Below are 18804 nucleotides of genomic sequence, written 5' to 3'. Positions count from 1 at the left end.
GGAATTCAAATTCTATTTTAGTTCAAAAAGTGAAAATTTTTCTTGAAATTAAGAAATTGGAATTTATAGGGGTTGGGGTGAGAATTAGAATTTCATGAAATTGGAATTTCACTCTTATTTTCTACCTCTATCAAACGCACCAAAATTTAAATCTATCTGCATATGATTTATAAGCAATTGATAATTTTATAGTTAATATTTATATTTATTGATAAAAATTATTAAATTATATTGCACATAATTTATCCCTATAATTAGAGGGATAAGTCTTTATCATTTTCCAATGTCTTGAACTTTAGACACTTTTTATTAAAAAAAGAAAAAATTAATTTTTTACTGTAGAGTTGAGTATTGTCTTTGGTAGTTGTAATATTCTTTAAATAAAGAAAAAATTAATATAAATATTAAAATATTATTTTAATATTTATTTTAAATATTTTTAATGATATTATATATCAATGTATTATATATTTATATTTAAATAGCATTTTCAATATGCATAGGTATGTTTTTTGGTTTGGAGAAAATTAATATAAACATACACATAAACGTAAAAATGAATTGGAGAAAAAAAAATGTAAAACATTATAATAAAAAACTCTTTCTGGGTCAATTTTTTTAGGACTTTTTTTAAAAATTACATAATTTTTGAAATATTTCAATAAAATAATTTTAATAAGACACATTAATAAATATTAGTATTCTAATACAAAAATTTAATAGGACTATATTTTTGAAGTGTGACAAAATTATGGATTCAATAATTATATTTTTAAATAAATATTAATTTGATATAATAATTTAAATTATTTTATTATCATATTTTTAATTATTATTATTTTAATTATTTTATAATTATCATAATTTAAATTATTTTATCAATTATCATAATCTTAAATAATTTTATTTTTACCAATCAAATAATTATTAATATTATTTTTTTATTATAATCTTAAATAATTTTATTTTTATCAAATAAAAAACACCAGGCAATGGCGGGAGTGCCCTGCCTCTTTCCTCCCAAATCCCTAAATCCCCATCACCCCCTCTCTCTCTTTCTCTGTTAACAACTCTCGCGCGTCAACCCATCCGCCGCTGCCTCCGCCTCCGGTCGCCGCCACCGCCCGTTGCCTCCGCCTCGGTCAGGCTCCTCCTCTGCGTAGGCCGCTGCCAGATCTGCCTCCGCCGCCGCCGACTCAAAGGTATATGTATATATATATATATATTCTGTGTTTGTATATATATTCTGTATGTATATATATTCTCTGTGTATGCATATTCTGTGTGTATATGTATATGTATATATATATTGTGTGTGTGTATATGTATTACAGAGTTACACGAGATAATATACATACACAGAGCCAATACTGCTTAGTTAACTTCAATGGATGCTTGCTGAGCCAATACGCTTGAATCGTAGTTAATTTTCAGTCTTGTTTCTTAAATAGTGCATTTGTATGTTATAGACTTGCAAACATTTTAATAAATCAAGAGGACTTGAAGCTCTGTAACTCTTTCATCAATTAAACAAGGGTAATAATTGATTAATCAAGTTTTTGTTTTCAGTTTTGATTTTTTCCAACTGAAAACAAAACCTAAACACACAATTTGAAAACTTAAAGTGAAAATGAATACGTGAAAATTAGGAACAAAATCAAACAGGCATTTGATCTTTGTCATGCCCCGCCCCCAAACTTTGTGATTTGTCATAGCTGGCACCCCAACTTTATTGACACAGTCACTGCCACAAACGCCCATCTTCTTTTGCCTTGTACTAGTGCTAACCCATAACAGGCAGTACTTATTTTACATCTTAACAATCCATATAGTCAAGACCATCTCCAAGGACCATTCAGAATCACTGCCTATTTGGTATTTATCTCATCTATAACAACCTGATTGCCACTGCTGCCAGTACTAATTATTAGTTCATTGAATAAGAAACCAAACGCCACTAGCTTATTGAGCAATTTCTCAGGCTGCTCTTACACTTAGTTGTTTCCCATTGAGTACGACATTATTTTCTTGTAAAGAGGCACATTAACTTGTAATTTAAGTATATTATCATTTTTTTGACTGGTGTAATTTTAAGGATAGTATTTTAGTTACATGGTGTGGGAATTTCAAGATTCATTTGATTGAACACTAAAGCCACCCTTGGACACCACCCTTGGCTTCCAAGCTTTAATCCAAGCCATCTATTTGGCTTTACCACATTTATCCTTCATTTTAGAGAAAATGGATTTCTTCTCACATATAAAGGAAATATAATTAATTTCCCTCTTTGATAATTAAATTCCCTCATGGAATTATACTCCAAATTACCAAAATGTCCTTAGGAATTAACAATTCCATCAATCTCAATACAATTACACAAATGAGAAATAATTCCCAACAAACTCTCATTCCAACTAGGAAATACTTTCTAAATTTCCCAATTAGCCTTCATTGAGCCTCATTACCCAATTTACCAAAATGTCCCTCTCCAAGAGCACCATTATCCTATAGATCCACTTATCACAAGGGCACTTTTCGGAAGTTTCTATCAACCTTCCATATTTTCTAACACTAATAACACCTGGTATTACATTATATCATATAAATAACTATAAAGGAACAAAACCTAGGATATCCACCAATCCTAAACTTGACAAAAATGAACTTGAAGCTATAGAAGTAAAAAATTACTAAATTCAATGAAGTTAAAACTTTTTGAAGCTCAGAGATCCATTGTTTTTTACACGAAGGTACCATCACCTGAAAAATGAGTCCATGACTGACAGCAATCCCAATGCCAGGGTGCCCCTAGCATTTTAATAATTCATAACTCACAAAGTAATCCATAGACCCCTTTTAAAGTTCCATCAATATATAATACATTAGAAGTAATGCATTAGCATTTTAGTTAAACAAAATATACCGAGGGCATATGTCAATTAAAACGCTCTAGGCGCTAGTCGAGCGCCAAGCTGGGGCCTAGTGCCTAGGCCACCTAAGCGGGGCATAAAAAAATTATTTAAATAAAATTTATATTATCCCAAATACATATATATACACATATATTCATATATATATAAACAAATTATATATATAGAAGTTTTATATATATAAATTTATCTCTATTTATATATATATATAAAGTTATAAATACATATATATGATATATCTATATATTAATAGAATTATTATATTATATATATAATATTGTGTGTATAGGGCGAGAGACAGCAACTAGAAAGGTTGAGACTCAGAGAGAGAGAGACCGCAAATCTTCTGCGGCTGCAACTAGAGGGAGCAACTAGACGAAGCAAGCGGCGATGGCGAGTTCACTGTCCACAAGAGGCGGCGATAGCGTGCGACAAGAGAGAGGTTGAGACAGAAAGAGAAAGTGACAAGAGTTGGCGACGACAGCAAGAGAGCAAGTGGCGATGGCGATGGCGAGACAAGAGAGAGAATAGGTAAGGGGAAAAAAATCATAAATCAACTTAGGCGCCGCAATAGAAAGAGTAAGCGGCTGAGGCAATTCATGGGGCTAGGTGACCCATGCGGCTAGGCGGCCGCTGTGGCCGATTAGGCGCCGCTCGGCATCGATTAGCTGAGCCGACGCCTAAGGGGGTTGATTAGGCCAAAATCGCGGCGGCCAGAGGTCGCCTAGGGTCTTGGCCCAATTTTTAGAACACTTAAAAATATAACTAAAATATACCAAGGGCATATGTCAATCGTTAGCTGTGACTTGGGAGGGCAGAATATTCAGCCCCCTATGGTTGAGGTCTGCGACCAAAGGAGAGCAGAGGCATCGCGATTCGCACGGTAGTAGCGATCGATGTAAAAAAATGAGAACGATCCAACACCTTGTGCGGATCTACAAATTAATTTTCATAAAAACTGTCTATTTTCGGGATTCACCATGGCCAGCGGTTTCCTGTGATCGGAGCAGATCACTAGTTTCCTCGGTCACGGTGACCCACATATATCAAAATATCAATGATTGTACAGGTTAGATATTGGTAGATCCAACTTATAAATTAATAAAACCCCACAACGCATGCACGAATGTATATACATTATATATATATATTCAGATTGCCAGAAACAAAGAAGAAGGGTCAAAAGTATACCTCACGAGGTGAGACCCCCCCGCCCCCTTCCACCCCCGCTTTGTCAAATTGTCGCCGGTGACCGGAGATTACCAGCAGTCGATATGGCCACAAACAAGATGACTGGCCCCACTTTAACAGTGGAAGGGTATTCTGATTACCAGGACGTCAGCGGAATTGGCCCAAAACGCTATCGTGACTGTCGGTACGCACAACGAGATAGAGGGGGGCGCGGTGGCGCATGGAAGAGTGGAAAACCCTAAACCATAGGGTTTCCCCCATTATTAGGTAGATGACCCAGTTGGGTCTGTTTAATCGGGCCAGATTCGATATTCGGTCTCCATCTCTTTTTTCTACTTTAATGAATTAATTTAAAAAAAATTAGTATTCGTCTAATAATTAATTTTTTTAGGAAAATTGGAAAAATTTTATTTTTCATAAATTGCGAGCTTTACACAAACATCTAATATAATATACGTATTAGTAAAATAAGAGTTTTGCAGGTGGCAATCTTAAAAAATTATTAAAATTCATTCTCTAATTTTATATTAAGTCAACTAGATTTTAAAATTAGATCTCTAAAAATTCTAAAAACTTTTGAACTTTTCAGTGTTGAAATAAAAAGAGAAAAAACTGAATAAGATATATAAATTTATTTTTAATGATTCAATTTAATGTAATTCAATTGTATTAAACTTTATAATCAGTTCAAATGAATCAGCAATAAGCATTTGTATTTATCACCAAAAAAATTGTTTGCCAAAATATTACAATGTTTATAAAATCAGCTTCTATTTCCAAGAATGCATATATATTACAATGTTTACGTACATGTTCTGTCATAGATTTTTTGAAAAAATTCACCCGAAGTGTTTCTAATTAATAAATTCAAGGGAGCATATTTTAATGAGTAATTTAAGTGAGTAATTTTTTTAAAAAATAAATCATGGTTAAATAATAAAAAAATAATTAATAATATTTATAATGTAAATATTCATGATTTGGGGGCAAAATGGTCTCAAAAAAATGTGGCACTATTCCTTATAAATTGAAAATTAAATGAACAGTAAAGAGATCCTTTTGGCATGCTTCCTGAGGCATAAATTTCTTTATGAAGCATTGTACAATTTTTCTTCTGAAGGACTCTGTAATCTCCTTCCGAAGAAGCATAATTTTTCACCCGAAATAGTAATTTTTATTCCTTTCGAATGGGCATAATTTCCTTTTCGAAGCAACATTTTTATTCCTTTCGAAGGGGCACTATTTTCCGCAGCATTTTTTTTTGCCAATTCTTCCTTCCAAAATGGCTATCGCGCCTTGTTTTTCTCCAGAAATTGCCAGCGCGTGCCACGTGGCACGCGGTATTTCTTCCCGAAGCCCCTTTCTGAATTGGCCTGCGCAGACGCAATTTCCTTCCGAGCTCGCGCCTGCATGTTGCCCCTGACACGCGTGCCACGTGACTGTGCCTCTCTGCACCACCGGAAGTTGCCACGTAGTAGTGCTAGAAAATAAAATTCTAGCACTGCCTCTTTTGGGTCTTAATCTCGCGTCTACCAAGCTGCCAGGTTCCATGTGCGCGCTCGAGAGCCGCTCGATCTGCCAGCTCCCTCATTCATGTTGTGCATATTTTAATTATAAGGTAATCTCCACACTATTTTCACAAATTACACTTACACCCCAGATTTTTCCAAACTTATTTAGTGCCGTTCAAGCCTCAAAAGCCACGTAGGCTCTTTTGGTTGGGCCATGTGGCTTTCCTAAAACCCTCTTTTTGTTAATCAAACTGCATGCGGAGCCCCACGCACTACATTGACTCTTAATCTTCAATGGGGAATAATCCCCGAAAATATTATGAAAATCCTTGAAATAATAAATAACGCTTGGAAGTATCCTATGATAACCCTAAACTCTGTCGGGATAGGCCCCCCCGAAGGACTCCCTAGGTTGTTCAGTCATCTAGGGGGATTCTTCTTAAGCTGATTCGAGTGCTTCTAACAAACATGTTCGCCCCCAATATCTGGTATTATATTATGATCAGGCCCCCTCTTATTGACAAAGGTATCTCATTTGTATTTATTAAATGCATCGTTCATTTATTGTAACTATTTTCCTACACATACTAACTTAAGCATTGGAGAGCATACGTGGGTGAGGAATCCCCGTGTGCCTTCTAACTTGTTCATGCGAGTGCAGTTATGTCCCGAGTAGACTAGAGGTTACTCCTAAATGGATTAATCCGCTACCGAAAATGCCCTTGAGGGCTTATTTGAGACCCCTAGCTAGATAATCGGAGACCGGAGCTACCCAACGTACATTTCCACAAGCAGACACCTGTCAGCTGTCCACCTCGCCTTACAGCGACTTTGGCATTCCCACCTCAAATTTTAATTATTGTATTTTTGGCAACAATAATTTGGCGTTGCTTATGGAAAACTGACAAGAAGCTAAGTTTGGCAATGTGAATAGCTAGGTCTGTTGGTGCCAGAAGTCAGTTGGGTACGAGAAGGGACACCAACCAACACCCCCCGTCTGGGGGCTGGGGGGCTTGCGCGTCGATGTGGTCTTCTAGTATGTTGTCAGAAGTCACATTTGGATTTTCACAAACCCTCAACAGCCCTAAAATGAGATCCTTAAGTGGTCATGTACACCCCAAAGTCCTCGTTAAATTGTCGCCAGCAGTTTTGCCTGCCAAAAGAGTCCAACTTGCGTTGCTAATAAAAAGATCACATCAACCTGCGTTGATAGCATCGTGTTGTGTTCTGAATGTATCATGGTCTTTCTTTAATCCCTCGTATTTAGCAGGCAAAACTGCTGGCGACAATTCAAAAGAAAATGAGAAATGAATGATTATGGGAGAAATAGAGAAATTCAAGAGAAAATAGAAATTAGTCTCCCATTTAATGTGTGAAAATGTGGGATTTATTTTCTCTTGGACATGCAAAGCTCATGTCCAAGAGAAATGAATGATTTAATTAAATAAAAAAGAAATGAGAAATAGTCATTCTAGCATTTATGGAAGGAATGATTATGGGAGAAATAGAGAAATTCAAAAGAAAATAGAAATTAGTCTCTCATTTAATGTGTGAAAATGTGGGATTTATTTAAAAGGAAAAGAAAATGAAAAGTTGTCAAGCATTTATGATGGAAAATAGTCTCATTAAAATAAATGAGAAAGAAATGAGAAATTCAAGAAGATCCAATGGTTGAGATTTGGTCTTGGAATAGGATTTGATCCAAGGGTCATAGTTGATTCTTGAAGATTGGCATGGATTGCCAAATGTGTAAATATTTATAAAGGGAGATGAGATGGATGGTGGAGATTTATTTTTCAAAATAAATCCATGGAGGAGATTTAATCTAGGATAGGCACATGGATTGTGCTTTTTTTGAGTGGTTGAGATTAAGTCTTGGAAAAGGCAAAGGAATCCAAGGGTGGAGATTAAAGTTTCCAAAAAGGCATAGATTGTGTTTGTTTGTGTGGATGAGATTTAATCTCAAAAGTAGATCCAATGGTTAAGGTTTGATCTCCCAAAAGTACTTGGATTGTGTTAATTTGGAAGGATGAGATTTGCTCTCCTAAAGTAAATCCAAAGGCTAAGATTTAATTTTGAGGCTATTAGACATAAAAGGAAAATAGAAGAAGTCTTTCAATTTTAAGGGTTGCAAATGGAGAGAAGGAAATGGGAGAAGGAAAGAGAAGAAGAAGGAAAATAAAGGAAGAAGAAAAGAAGTAAGCTAAGTCTTTATTTTTCTTTTCATCTCTTAACCTATTTTATTTTTGGAGAGTAATGTTTCAAGAATCTCTTCTTAGGTGGGGAGAAGGATTTTGACCAGAATCTCTCTTTAAAGCAAAGGCTTGGAAGCTTTTAAGGATTTTAAAGGTAAGGGATGACCCCAAGTGGTGGTGGTCTTACTTGCATTTGTAAGTGTTTCTTTATGAGTTGCATGTAGTGGTCAACATTTGCATGATATGTGTTTTAGTGTACCTATGGCCATATGGAGGACTAGTGTTGTAGGAGGGGTTGGTTGATGCCTTAACCTATGGAGGTTATGAGGGCATGGAAGACTACTCATTTGCATTGCATTTTGCATTACATGCTCTCTCATGCTTCATTTACTTATGCATTGCACCCTTAATGCTCTCTCATGTTTCATTTACTTATGCATTGCACCCTTACTGAACATTATGGCTTATGAGGTTTTCACCTTCACCTTGTAGATTTTTTCATTTGTCAAGAGGTTGGGAATGTTGCAAGCTTGAAGCCTTGGAAGATCTAGAATGTTTGATGTAAATGTGTGTTGTTGGATATAGATTGTGTTGTATGTGGTGTTTAATTTCCATGTTGGGATGTATGATTTTATTTTGAAAATTCTTTCGGGACCCAAAATTAATCAAAAAATGCCCCCCAAAATCCTAAATTTTCCAAATTTAAAAACAAATTGGCTGGCGGGGCCTGTTGGCGCCCCATGGGGCCCCGTGGTGTGCTGGCAGTGCGGGCTGGCCACACATGCTGCATGCGGCCGCACGCCCGCGCGTGTGCGTCTGCCACGCGCATGGCCACGCCGGCGTGCCTACTGCCCACTGTGGCCCCGGCTGTTGCCACCAGCCTCCACCCACCTTTTTTTTTTTTTTTTTCCTTGGGCTTCTTAGCCCAAATTTTTCAGCATTCAACTTTAATAAATAATCATAAAAATTCACTCACATTACCAAAAAAAATAATATTATTCAACCCCTTTGGTGTTTCCAATAACACGTACTAAATATGAGATTTACACCAATACTTAGACTTCAACATGCCAAGCCATTATCTCACTTTCAAAATAAAATCATACATCTCAACATGGAGATTAAACACCACATACAACACAATCCATATCCAACAACACACATTTATATCAAGCATCCTAGATCTTCCAAGGCTTCAAGCTTGTAACATTTCCAACCTCATGACAAATGAAAAAACCTACAAGGCGAGGGTGAAAACCTCATGAGCCATAAAGTTCAGTAAGGGTGCAATGTATAAGTAAATGAAACATGAGAGAGCATGTAATGCAAAATGCAATGCAAATGGGTAGTCTTCCATGCTCTCATAACCTTCATAGGTTAAGGCATCAACTGACCCTTCCCACAACACTAGTCCTCTATATAGCCATAGGTACACTAGAACACATATCATGCAAATGTTGACCACTACATGCAATTGATAAAGAAACACTTACAAATGCAAGCAAGACAACCACCACTTGGGGTCATCCTTACCTTTAAAATCCTTAGAAGCTTCCAAGCCTTTGCTTTAAAGAGAAATTCTTGCAAAAATCCTTCTCCCCACCTAAGAAGAGATTCTTAAAACATTACTCTCCAAAAATAAAATAGGTTAAGAGATGAAGAGAAAAATAAAGACTTAGCTTACTTCCTTTCTTTTCCTTCTTCTTCTCCCATTTCCTTCTATCCATTTGCAACCCTTAACATTGGAAGACTTCTTCCATTTTCTTTTATATCTAATAGCCTTAAAATTAAATCTTAGCCTCCGGATTTACTTTATGAGAGCAAATCTTATCCTTCAAAATTAACACAATCCAAGTGCTTTTGGGAGATCAAACCTTAACCATTGGATCTACTTTTGAGATTAAATCTCATCCACACAAACAAACACAATCCATGCTTTTTTTGGAAACTTTAATCTCCACCCTTGGATTCCTTTTCCATTTTCAAGACTTAATCTCAACCACTCAAAAAAAGCACAATCCATGTGCCTATCCTAGATTAAATCTCCTCCATGGATTTATTTTGAAAAATAAATCTCCACCATCCATCTCATCTCCCTTTATAAATATTTACACATTTGGCAATCCATGCCAATCTTCAAGAATCAACTATGGCCCTTGGATCAAATCCTATTCCAAGACCAAATCTCAACCATTGGATCTTCTTGAATTTCCCATTTCTTTCTCATTTATTTTAATGAGACTATTTTCCATCATAAATGCTTGACAACTTTTTATTTTCTTTTCCATTTAAATAAATCCCCCATTTTCACACATTAAATGGGTGACTAGTTTCTATTTTCTTTTGAATTTCTTTATTTCTCCCATAATCATTCCTTCCATAAATGCTAGAATGACTATTTCTCATTTCTTTTTGATTTAGTTAAATCATTCATTTATCTTGGACATGAGCTTGCCAAGTGTCACCCTTAGACACCACCCTTGGCTTCCAAGCTTTAATCCAAGCCATCCATTTGGTTTTACCACATTTATCCTCCATTTTAGAGGAAATGGATTTCTTCACACATATAAAGGAAATATAATTAATCTCCCTCATAGAATTATACTCCAAATTACCAAAATGCCCTTAAGAATTAACAATTCCATCAATCTCAATACAATTGCACAAATGAGAAATAATTCCCAACAAACTCTCATTCCAACTAGGAAATACTTTCTAAATTTCCCAATTAGCCTTCATTGGTCCTCATTACCCAATTTACCAAAATGTCCCTCTCCGAGGGCACCTTTATCCTATAAATCCACTTATCACAAGGACACTTTTCGGAAGTTTCTATCAACCTTTCATATTTTCTAACACCAATAACACCGAGTATTACATATAATCCTGATATTATGTCTTGTTGAACCCCAAAATTTGGGTCCCGGCACCAAAATTTGGGATTTGAGCTCGAAAAACAGTCTTGTATTTTTTTTCCTTTTATTTATGGGGGTTGAATTGGAGAAAAAATTTATTGAAATAAGGATGGACCACGGAAAGGAACTTCAATACTTTTCCAGATTAAGTAGTTGTGTCACTTTTCTTTGCAGTAGTGGAAGCTCTTGTAATTTAAGCTCAAGCCAAATGGAGATTGGCCTGTAGTGGTAGCATGGCTCTGTCATCCTCACGAGATCCAAAGGCAGCAAAATATATAATGTGGCTCCTTCAGAGAATGGCCTCTATCTCACTCCCACGATGTCGAAGCTTCCGATCAAAAGCAGCTCTTGAAGCCCTATCAAAAGCCTCTGCTGATAGAACCCCAAGCATTGCACTATACAACTACCCTTCACTTTCCGGAGCGTTATCGGCTCTCTTCGCCTACCTCTTCCACTCTCATCTTAACCTCCGATGCCTCACTTTGCCATTCTCCTCCGTTGAACCTCTCAGGTCTAGAACTCATATTTCCACATATATTCATACTTTCTGCAGTTTTCTTGGGAACTAAATGGCCTTTCAACTTTTTGTTTTCCTTTTTTTTTTTTGGGGGGGGGGGGGGGGGGGTTCAAAACAATGTAGGGTCGAAGATTTGTGCTTTGAAGGGTTGGAGAAGTGCTACTTTTTTGATTTTCTGGGGCCAAGAGGGTTCGCGTCAAAGCTTTCTCAGCGAACTTCATGCAAGTAAGCACATTCTTTATGTTGAAATGTGCATTTGTGGTGGCTTAACTCAGTTTTGTGGTTTGATCAGGGTGATTGCATTTGAACATAGAAAATCAGTACTGTCCAAATTTGCTTCTGAACATGATCGCAATGGGAAGCTCACGTTTTATGTTGATACTGAGAAGAGCAGCTCTACTGCAGTTTACGAGTACTTCTCTGCCAAACTTTCCAATATGAAATCTAGTGATGTAAGTATTACTTTTGTTCAGGAAATTTAAGTTTGTGATTGCCTGTGGGGAAGTGGAATGTGCCGTTCACATTAGTGCAGAATCTTTAGTCCCTTAGAGCAATAAATTTATAGAATTGAAATGGAATGTTTTTCTTCTATGAAGCTTAAAACACACGAGGCTGTCTTTTGTAGTGCACTATTAGATGTGAACTGTAGATTTAATTGCATAAAAATATGATAATTTCAGAACTTATGTGGTGGAATTGTGCTTCTGACCTTAGCCTGTTTGGAATTAAAACCAAACCATATGAAATAACCAGACATTAGAAATGGTATCCAACACTCAATACTTAGCAACTACTGAGTTACAATGCTAGGATGATTATTATTTCATTATTTATGTGTTACTATTTTGTATAACAGGGAGAGGCCATAAGTCTGTTACACCCAAAAGATCGAGATCGTGTTGAGTTACTTTTGAATTACATTGAAGATGGAGATCTTCGTCGATGGAACTTACCAAACACTAAAGCATTTAACTATGGACTGGGTGAATGGCGTCCAATGCTGAACTACTTCACTAATCCACACATTTTTGAACAGGTTTAGCTCAAATTTGGATTTAAAGTCAGTAAGTAATGATATTATTTTAACTTTTCAAACTGCAAGGCAAAGAAAGGATTGTTGGTATACCAATAATTCATCAAGAGGACAACTTTCCTTGCATATTGAGAGTAACTGTTTCCTTTTATCAATGTCTTTATCATACTAGTTTCATTAGCCAATTCTCCTTGCTTGGTGCAACAACCTTGCAAAACCTGTTAACAGGATTTCTTTGAATTTTTTCATTACCTCCTTTAGATTGTGTCCAACTGAGGTATGATTCATTCTATTTTTATGCACAGTGATTTATTAAATGGTCCTGGATAAAAGTTTCATGTCTTTTTTGGTAATACCTCTAGCATCACTTTGGTGGTGCAGATAATTTATTGATTGGGGAATTTATGGAGGCAAAAAATAAAAATTGAGCTTGCCTCAATGTTTACATTGTGTCATGCTATCTATTTCTCTTATCTGTGGTAGAATTCTCAAAACTGATTGAAGTGTGCATTTACTATTCTAGGTTTGAGAATCAAATTTCTGGGAAATCATTGTTGTTGGGCTCAAGCAGCCAAAGTTATTATTTTCACTGTAACTTATTCATGCATATCAGATATGGATATATAGTGAGGTTTTAACAGATGTGTGCACCACAGCATTTTATCATTGGCTGCAGGGTGTGATCTTTTTTTTTTTTCATAATCTGCATGTAGAGCATGAATGCAACAAACTGTTATCTGTTTCACCTTCTCACTTGCATTATTGCTTTCATGTTAAAATTTACATTTTGCATTTGCTTAACTTGGCTTAACCTTCTGTGTTGAAAGTTATTGAAGATAAGCCCAGCAGATTTAATTAGCAAAGGAAATTCTTATATATCTGCTCGTCATAGTTCTGCTAAAGGACTGCTTTATAAAGTTTTCAAGCTTCGTCTAGGCAGAGGTCTTTATGGAGAGTGTCTGGTAAGTGACTATCTTGTGCTATCACTTGACAATCGCAATAATTTCAGTCTTGATATACTTCTATGCTTTTGTTCAATGTGGTATTTATGTATAAGGTTTTGTCCACTGAAGCCAACATAACTATTGATTTTGAAATTTGTCTCGAAAGTAATCATTAGATTTGGGAGCTGATAAGCATTTTTACCTTTTTATTTAAGCTTGAGAGCACTTCTTGTTCCTCTTCTGCTATAAAGGAAGCAAGATTCTTATTGTTTCTAACATACAAACATTTTTTGATTCCAAGAATCTGTTTCTTAGGGAGTTAGAGCAGATGGAAATTCCGACTTAAGTAATGAAATTGGCAAGGAACTTAGCCTGCGGAGTGCTGCAGCTGGATTGAGGTAGTTCGTTACTAGAAAAGAGTGCTCCTCATCTTTGATAATAATATTTCAAATTTTGACATGTAGTGTTTTTTGGGCATATGAATGTACGTACGACCCCTTTTGTTTATTGCAGATGTAAAATCTCGTGTATAGAAATTCTAGAGCTTTCCTTGACAAATAAACCATAATTTGACCAAACAGACACATGCAAATGCCTTTATTTTCACCAGGCTATGGTTTTGGCTTCACTTTTAATTAGTTACAAAGAAATTTCTCTTTTATTTGAAGTAACCTTGGGCTTTCAAATGATTTCTTAATAAGATCATTTGGTTTTAATTGAGGAACATGAACTCTCAATCTTGACAATCAGTGCAATACATTGATGGGCTAGATAGAGAAGAAAGTTGATGGAAAATGTTGTTAGCAACCTCTATAGACATATAAGAGTTCTCCTAAAATTGATCCTAAGGTGCAAGCATTAATTTGGGATGTTTTGGAAGGACCTTGAGCTTTCTTATGCTTAGTTTTGATGTTTCATGCATCAGGGTATTCTAACATTCTACATAATGCCTAGAATGTGGCCTTTTGTGTACTAGGGTTGCCTGTTAACTTTACATATGTGTTAGGTTTCATTTATGGTCCAATTTCTAGTAGAAAAAATATTTTCCTACTCCTAATAGTGCTTGTTTTGTTTTCTTTGAATTGTGTGATAGAATATCTACCCTAAGTATGATACATATGTGTGAATAAAATAATGTGTATATTCCACAATGTATAAATTAAGAGAATATATATATACAATAGGTATTTTAAGTTAATTATACTAATACCCCTTACTTATATTATTTAACGCTGCCCTTCAAGCTGGTGCTTATATATTGAGCATGTCTAATTTAGTACAAATGTAATTCACACAAGAACCTCTAAGTGATTTGGTGAGTAAATCAGCCGATTGATCGTTGGAACCCACATATGTTGTAACTACATCCTCATAGAGCACTTTTTCTTTAACAAAGTGGTAATCAATTTCAATGTGCTTGGTTCTCTTATGAAAAATAGGATTAGAAACAATATACATTGTAGCCTGATTGTTAGAAATCAATTGTATAGACTTGACCTAAGTAACTCATAACTCAATTAATTGTTTAAGCCACATTAACTCACATGCTGTTTAGGCTCTGGCTTGAGTTGGTTGGGGTGGGCTTGAAAAAAAAAAATCATTTTTTTTAGGCTAAGAAGTCCACTTTATTAAAAAAAATTTGGGGGGTGGGGGGGCTCCAGCCCACCCTACCCATGGGCTGGGTCCGCCCCTGGAAACAAAGAAATCCTGTCCAATTTTTGGTATTAGGGCATAAATATCTGCTAGTCCCAAGCCTAGATGAGGTATTATTTTGCTTGTGGATTTGGTGATTCCCTTAAAACTTCTAGCATTGAAGGGAAGTACTCTATCACAGCTGGTGTCAAGCCCAAATGAAAGAGGATGGTTGAGTTAGGTAGCCAACAATGTCTATAAAAATTGTCAAATCTTTAAGTGAGTTGATTGGAGTGGTTGAATCCCCTTTTAGTTAACCCAACCAAGTGGGATTTAGAAGAGGTGAAAACTGTAGCAAACCTATTGTCATTGAAGGTCAGAGCCCATAGCTGAAATTGTCACAACTCAGCTTAGGCTAGTCTGTACATAAATGTAGCCTATAAAAAACCTATTATTGTTACTTGAAAGACTAGCAAAAACTCCATTTAATCTTGCTTAGTTTGAGCTTTGAGGGGTTTTTATTTCAGTTTGCTTTCAATCTTTGGACTTCTGATCTTTTTTGTACCCATGAATGTATGTTGTATGTATCTTTAGCCTTTTTCTTGCTAGTCTTGGTTTTCCTCCGCCTTTTGAAGCTTATATATTCTTCTTTATTGAATTTCTAGCCGTTGCTCAACATCTCCTAATATTTTTGCTTTCAGTCTTTGGTATGAAATAAGTCAATCAACCTTTTGAAGCTAATATTTTTGGTAGATTTGTTCAGTTGACTTTTAGTACCCAACAATCAACTAAAAGTTGACTTTGATATTGACGGTACAGCACTTTTGACAGCTGTCTACTAAAACAGTGGACTGTTGCCCCAACTCTTAGAACATGAATGAAATAAGTCTGAAAACCTGGGAAAGGTAGATCAACTGTGAAGACTTTGAAGTTGACTGTAATAGTATTATCCAAAATGTAAGTGAAATAAACAAACCTGATTTCTCAGCTGTAAAGTATTCCAGTTGACTGCCAAAACCGGTAACCAATTGTTTGTTTCAGATTTATGTTATGATCTTCCTACATGATCCACTAAACTTGTGAAGTACCAAATTTTGCACACACAATTATTGATAGTCGTCAAAACTTGAGTTGGCTCAACAATTTTGATGTGCAATATGTTTTTATGTCAGGCCTATAGGAGCTGTTATTTACATGCAACGAAATAATCTTAAAATGTGCTTAAGGAGTATGGATCCTACTACAGATACCTCTGAAGTTGCAAAGGTTTGCATCATGATGATGAAACAAGCATGTAACCATAGCGTTTCCTCCTTTAAAGTTGGGATATTTTGTGGTAAGTTTAATTGAGTTGCGTTGATTGTCTCAAACTTTTAAGGCATATGGTGGAGGAGGTTCCCCAAGTTCTAGCTCCTTTATCATACGGATGGATGAATATAACCAATGGCTCCCAGTGCACCAACCTAGAAGCCATTAAGGTATGCAATTATTTACTTGAGCTGCTGAAAGTTTTTAAGAGGTTATTACGGTTTATGAAAGACAACTTTTCCCCCCCTCCCCATCTCTTTTGGGTTCTGGAGGATTTACCATTTGTATTTGTTCATTTGCCTCCTTTTAATGAGATTTGTTTGCAGGTAGATGGTTTGACAGGCTGTTGGGGCTGCTGCATGTAGCTTTCCTACTTTTTACTGTATTGGTTTCAAGGAATACAGTACAGTCTACATGCTAACGATGCATCTAATAATCTGTTGACGCATGCATCTAAGCATCTGCAAGAATGCAAAAGAGCTGAGCCAAGTTGGGCCTATAGTAGTTCAGATTTGTTTACTAAGAATTTTATAGAATTCAGAATCAAGCTGAAGATTGAGTTGAGTTCAAAAGTGAGGCTTGAGCTTCTTTATTTGAAAAACTTGTTGAGCTGGAGATCAAGCTTAAAGTTGAACTCATTTGTATTTAATGAGATTTAAATAAATTTTAAATAGGATTTAAGCGAGTTTTAAGTTTTTTTTTTGTTATAAATTTTAAATTTAAAGCTTATACATTTCATTTTAGGCTTGTTTATATTAAACATATAAAATTAGAATCTTAATATATTTTTTAACCTTGAATAATAATATATGTAATATATCAAAAATTTTTAATTATAAGAAATACACATTATTTTAATAGATATTCCAAATGAGCTTTTAAACGGGTTTGTAAACAAGCTTATAAATAAGTTATGAATCTAAACGTGTCAAGCATTTTAAAGTTAAAACATATTAATTTAATTAATTAAATAAACAAGCTTAGACCAGTCCTAATTGAGGTGAGCTTTAAACCGCTTCACTTGGAAGACTGGCGCAGAGGCATCTGTAACAGCATTCATGACTGGAACGACGAGAAGCCTAAATACACCATTCTAATGCAAGTGCCCTTTTTTTCCAGCCGTCCACATATTTGCTTCCTTATCCTGTGAAAATTTTGAACTGGGAAATATATATCATACAAGAATCATTTCATCACGTTCCAATGGGCAACTCTATACGACTATGTCCTTGGCTGTTGGACAAGTTGCTAAGTCACAATGTTCATCATTTGTACCCCACCAAGTTAATCCTTTATTCTCCATGCCAAGTGAGAAATACAGCAACACAACCATGAAAGTCACCCCTACATCAAGAGCCGCTGAAAGTATATAATTGTATGCCACCAGTGTTTCAGGTAACAGAGAATGAAGAGATTGAAAATTGAAAATTGAAAATTGTTCCGACTATGATCCAGGCATTGTAATTTAATGGTATTGCTGCTGGCATGTAAGCTGTTGCTCCCAAAAGGACTGGAAGGTTAACGAGTGGAATCCAGTTCTGTTTGGGAAATGCCTTATGGAAAAGCCAAACTATTAGCACCCCCAAGAAAAAACCAATTCATGGCACTGTAGTTTCCTAGTCTCCCAAAAATCCGCTTAGGCCTTATATAACAGATGCATCAAAGAAGACCCGATCAGCAAGGCACGTCCAAGGACTGTCGAGTGGAAGCAGAGTGTCCTGACATATATGTTCTTAAACAGAGTTGAGCACCCACCATGCCACCGCGACGTTTATAGTGCCGGCAATAATGGTTCCTATGAAGTATAAATTAGATGTGCAAAACAAGAAATATCAGACCTAAACTAAAAGAACAATAGTAAAACAGACATTATGTTAAATTTGACCAGTATGCATGCCTGTTGCCTCTGCCAATAATAACCTTTCAGGGGCAAAGTATTTCTGCTAGTGTTAGGCTCACACCACACTGTTTCTTGATCTAAGAGGATGCCAATTTTTATGTAGATTATTTGGTCCTCTCTGGACACAGATGAAGGTGAATTATGAACAAATAATTCGTACTCTCCCCCCTCCCCCGGCCGCGGTAGAAAAGCATATATATGGGCAGATCTCAATTCTAGGAAAAATGTTTGCATTAACTGAATTCATACTTGATGATGATCTTTGGGATCGATCACCACATGCTGCCTTAGTGGATGGAACTCAGGAGTGAAAACTTCAGACCTGGTTATGTCTAGTCTCGAAAGTGTAACCTGCAAGACAACGGAGTGATGGGGCTAGGATCCCTTGAGGTAGACTTTGACACTTAAGTCAGTAGAGTAAATATGGGTAGTAGAAAATGTAAAAGTTGAAAACTTGTTATACTTGGTAAGGGCCTTTGTTTTTTATAGACAAGACCGTTATAGGGTACTCATGATAAAGCCCGAGGTGGTTAGGCGCGGCTCCCAAGGACCTCGGTCAAGTTGAAACAAGTCGCATGGTTCGGTCCGATTTTTTCGGACTCCAATCTAAATTGCTCTATAAGTATTGTCACGTGTCCTTCAACTAGTCGTAGAAAACTGTTCCCCACTCCGTTATTGTGGACTTGCCACATGCTCGTCTCTTGGGTGATCCATATGGCGAGCGAGCC

At 36.1% G+C, this 18804-nt stretch overlaps 1 protein-coding gene across 7 annotated transcripts; it reads left to right on the top strand.

The window, feature by feature from the left end:
- Positions 1–1015: 1015 nt before the first annotated feature.
- LOC127811492 (uncharacterized) lies at positions 1016–16857 on the top strand. Of its 7 annotated transcripts, none has more exons than XM_052351408.1 (11): positions 1016–1202; positions 8320–8388; positions 10917–11253; positions 11383–11484; positions 11552–11711; positions 12116–12295; positions 13120–13254; positions 13552–13634; positions 16041–16134; positions 16247–16346; positions 16503–16857. In XM_052351408.1, the coding sequence occupies exons 3-10, from the start codon at positions 10976–10978 to the stop codon at positions 16343–16345; spliced, it is 1131 nt and encodes a 376-aa protein (XP_052207368.1). In that variant the 5' UTR covers positions 1016–1202; positions 8320–8388; positions 10917–10975; the 3' UTR covers position 16346; positions 16503–16857. The 7 variants fall into 7 exon arrangements, with proteins under 7 accessions (XP_052207368.1, XP_052207366.1, XP_052207367.1 ...); XM_052351406.1 differs by having other exon boundaries at positions 8320–8394; XM_052351407.1 differs by lacking the exon at positions 8320–8388 and having other exon boundaries at positions 10920–11253.
- The last annotated feature ends 1947 nt before the right edge of the window (positions 16858–18804 follow it).

Source organism: Diospyros lotus, chromosome 10, assembly GCF_014633365.1.
Source record: "Diospyros lotus cultivar Yz01 chromosome 10, ASM1463336v1, whole genome shotgun sequence".
Classification (NCBI taxonomy): Eukaryota; Viridiplantae; Streptophyta; class Magnoliopsida; order Ericales; family Ebenaceae; genus Diospyros; species Diospyros lotus.
The sequence above is the reverse complement of the archived record's forward strand: the minus strand, read 5'-3'. Positions and strand labels throughout refer to the sequence as shown.

Bases quoted from the DNA above. Each gene is read 5' to 3' on its own strand.
- LOC127811492 (XM_052351407.1), top strand. From the start codon at position 10,976: ATGGCTCTGTCATCCTCACGAGATCCAAAGGCAGCAAAATATATAATG. The intron at 11,254-11,382 runs GTCTAGAACTCA...AAAACAATGTAG, and splicing joins TCCTCCGTTGAACCTCTCAG to GGTCGAAGATTTGTGCTTTG. The intron at 11,485-11,551 runs GTAAGCACATTC...TGGTTTGATCAG, and splicing joins TCTCAGCGAACTTCATGCAA to GGTGATTGCATTTGAACATA.